General features: G+C 34.6%; 1 protein-coding gene across 1 annotated transcript; it reads right to left on the bottom strand.

Moving 5' to 3' along the window:
• Positions 1-2,083: 2,083 nt before the first annotated feature.
• LOC145568699 (uncharacterized) lies at positions 2,084-2,395 on the bottom strand. Its single transcript, XM_081628124.1, has one exon. It carries the CDS (start codon positions 2,393-2,395, stop codon positions 2,084-2,086), a length of 312 nt encoding a protein of 103 aa, XP_081484250.1.
• Between the last annotated feature and the right edge of the window lie 1,486 nt (positions 2,396-3,881).

Genomic DNA, 3,881 nt, shown 5'->3' with positions numbered 1-3,881 from the left:
AAAAATAATATTTGAAAGAAGAGACTCGTAGATCAGACGGCCTCGAGAAAAGTACACGGCTAATACCCCATGTACCCCAACCCCTGATTGTCATTACTCCAGAAGTGCACCAATCTAGAGTTTTATTGCTCATCCATCTTGCACTTTACGTGATTTACAAGTTTAGACTTGGTGATGACTCATATGCATAACAATACAATCAATCCAGTATCAATTCAATCAAGTAAAACAACTTTTCAATTTCAATTCTTGATTTATTAGTGGCAAGCACATTTATTATTTATTCCATTACTACCTCGGTGTATAAACACCTTGAGTGCATAAGGCACCCCAAAACCTTAACCTCGTCTTACAAGACTTGAATTTCTCCTTTACTCATCCTGTTTACATAATCATGAACGAGTAATAATTTGATCTTTACACCAATCACATACCTTTGCCTTTAAGCGCACCTTGCATAATTAAAGCACAAACAATACTTGCATTATAAACTAGTGCACATCATTTGAAATTCACAATGTATAACCAGACAATTTAACCCAGTCAATCCTATACATGATACTAAGTTCTCGATCCGTCCTTAAACATGCACCAACAAGCAAGGTTTCGTATCTTGTACGTACCTTGTGTAAACAATCCGGTTGGCCACTTTAAAACTAGAAGTCGCCTTCTACAAAGTCCTCTCCTAAACCAAACAATTAGGAATAAATCAATACCAAAGCAATTAAAATTACAGCAATACTAAACTACTTTAAAACCTCTTAAATCACCAAAATAAAGTCTTTATATTGTCCCCAAAAATCAAAGTTAGTAATATAACATCCCAACTTTAAGTTTACATGTTAGAATTATGAAAATATAGGGTTTTATATCAAATTACAGCAACTTTAAAGTAGGTAAATAAATCTGGAATTTTGTTTTAAATATATAAAATAACCCCATAAGCATAATTACTTGAAATAGTCATTATATAGCAAGTTAGTGTGTTAAAAACCCAAGAATATATCAATTCAATGCAATTAGAGGCTTCAAAATAAAAGGTATGAAATCTGAAAATTATTTTTAAAATTAGAATATCAAGTTCAAAGCTTTTTCAATCACAAAATACTCACAATAATTATTTTATAGGTTTAGAAGCATAAAAACATGAAATTAGCACTACTTGTTCATAAAAATTGAAACTTTAATAAATCTGAAAATTAATATACAACCAAAATAATCATACTTTGACATACTTTGAACATAGAATAATTAAGTAATTTGTTTAGTACGTTATTAAGCCTTAAAACGTGAAAAATCAACACTTTAAACCCTAAATTCATACATACCCAAATCTGAAAATTAATATAATAATTTAAACATGTTAAAACCCATAAATCTATAATCTTTTGTAATTTATACATACTATTAAAGCCTAATAACAATAATTTATACTTGAAATCAAATAAAAATTGAATCTTTAAATCAAAATAACAAGAATAAAGGAAGAGAAATAGGGGAAGGAGAAGGGAGGAAGGCGAACTGCAGGGAGGGAGGTCGGCTGCTGGGCGGCGCGGCGGTCAGGGGGGGCGGTGGCTGCTGGGCGGCGTGGCGGTCAGGGCAGCGGTGCAAGGGTTTGTGTTTTTTTTTCTTTTCTTGCTGAATGTTGTGAAGAGGGAGGATGAAGAGAGTGAGGGTTTTCCCTTTTTTTTTTCTTTAATCCCACGTGAAAGAGGAGTAGGGGAATTAAGGTGGGTTTGTTTTTTTTATAAAAGTTGGGCCTAAATTCCTAACCCAAGTAGAATTAGGAGTAGGAACTTGCACTTTAGGCTTGAATAAGAGGAATTAAGTGTTTGGGCTAATCACAACTTAGTAGTTTTAGTTTGAAAATAATTAAAATCTTAATACTTTACCTCAAATAAAAATTCATACCTATAAAATAAGAAAATATAAAAGTATTTGTAAAATAAATACTAAATAAATACATTATTATTAAATTGAAAATATGGGGGATTACATCAAGTTCGCCAAGTTCTTGTTCGAGATGTGAAGCATGAGAAGCTTTATTGTCTTGGAACATAGACTCGAGACGAGCCCAAAAACCTTAAGCCGTGTCATCTTTGAGAAGAATAGCCGTGAGAAGAGCAGGGGAGATTGAGTTGTATATCCAATTAAGCACTGCAGCATCCAAACGCTTCCAAAAAGCGAGGTCCGCAGCTTTAGAAGATTCATATTCTGCATATTCTTTTGCCTCCGTAGGAGGTTTGATGTGGTGGGAGAGGTCATGAACCCTAACAAGGACCTTGAAAAGGGCAGCCCAAGAGTGATACATCCCATGGTCGGCATCTAAAGTTATTGGAATAAGAGACTTGACGTTGGTAATAGTCAAGGCAGGGTGATATTTTGATTCGGCCATGGTTATTATGCAGCGGAAGAAGATCGGAAATGAAGAAGAAGAAGAAGAAGAAGAAGAAGAAGAAGAAGAAGAAGAAGAAGAAGAAGAAGAAGAAGAAGAAGAAGAAAGGGACATGGGCGAGTTGTTAAGGAGAATATGAGCTAAGATTGAAACCCTAATCTGATACCATAAAAGAGATTGACCGTTGATCATTTTCATTAGCTGTGCAAATATTATATACACATTACAATAGCAATCTAAGGCTATGATTACACTAATAAACTAGGAAAGGATATAATCTAATTATACACTTAACTAACATAGAGATATATACAAGAATATATTATAACAGAGACAAATGCGACATTGAATTTGTTCAAAAGGGCTAGCTTCAATTTTGATCACGGTCGTAGGTACAATGGGAGATAACGTCGACATTCTAAGGCAACGCCAAGGTTGGGGGTAGGGTGGTTGTTAATTCCTTTAAAGGAGTAGGGCTTGCAAGGATGGGGAAGGGCGATTAGGCCTGGCGTGGGGAGGGGAGCTCCGGCAGGGTGGCTGGGTCCAGCAAGAAGAGGGGGAGCTCCAACAGGGAGGTACTTGGGGAAGAGGGAAGACGATAAGTTATTCATTTTCTAATTAATCTTAATTTTATTAATTTTTTTTAAAAAAACCAATCAGAAGGTGACACGTGGCAAGTTACCTTCTGAAATAGGTTACCAATTTTACAAACCGGTAAAAGGCTTGTTTTGAGCAGATGGGGGTTAAAGGTGGGATTGTTTTGGAATTTCGAAAAGGTGGGATTGTTTGGAGCAAAAACCCAAAGGTGGGATTATTAGTTTCCATTTTTCCTTTTTTTTTTTGGTTCGATTTTCCTCTCTTCTAATGTTCTTGAATTCAAATTTTTTTTTTCTGATTTTTTCTATAAATTTTTTTTTTAATGAGCTAAACTTTGTTTATTCATCTAGTTAATGAATAATTCTCCTCTCGTTGTTTTGGGTAAAATTATTTGCAGTCTAAATTGTTTCTCTTCTAATGTTCTTCATGTTATTGAAATCATTTTTCCCCCAAATTATTTCTATAATTTATTAATTATATATAAAGGTTTACAAATCAAACTTTGTATATCTATCTAATTATTGAATAATTCTCCTCTTATTTTATTAGAAAAATGGAAATTAATAATCTAACCTTTGCAATATCTTCTCTTAACAATCCCACTTTCGATTATTCCAAACAATCCCACCTTTTACCCTAATCTTCTTTTAACAATCCCTAAGCGGTTGGGTTGTTTTGGTAATCGGTTTTTCTAGGTTAGTTTCCACATGTCACCATTTAGTAGGTTTATTTTATTTTTGTAAGATAAAAAATAAAGAAAAAACACAACCCAACCCCGCCCCACCTAAGGCCTAAACGAACCAATCAGCCACCCCGCCCCCACCCCTTGCGTCGCCTAGGATGAACAACGACCCCAATCGTCACCTCTGCTTTCTTTTAACTCCTATCT

Source organism: Chenopodium album, chromosome 2 (assembly GCF_948465745.1).
Source record: "Chenopodium album chromosome 2, dcCheAlbu1.1, whole genome shotgun sequence".
In the NCBI taxonomy this organism is placed as follows: domain Eukaryota; kingdom Viridiplantae; phylum Streptophyta; class Magnoliopsida; order Caryophyllales; family Amaranthaceae; genus Chenopodium; species Chenopodium album.
The sequence above is the reverse complement of the archived record's forward strand: the minus strand, read 5'-3'. Positions and strand labels throughout refer to the sequence as shown.

Coding starts and splice junctions, on each gene's coding strand:
- LOC145568699 (XM_081628124.1), bottom strand. CDS start 2,395: ATGGCCGAATCAAAATATCACCCTGCCTTGACTATTACCAACGTCAAG.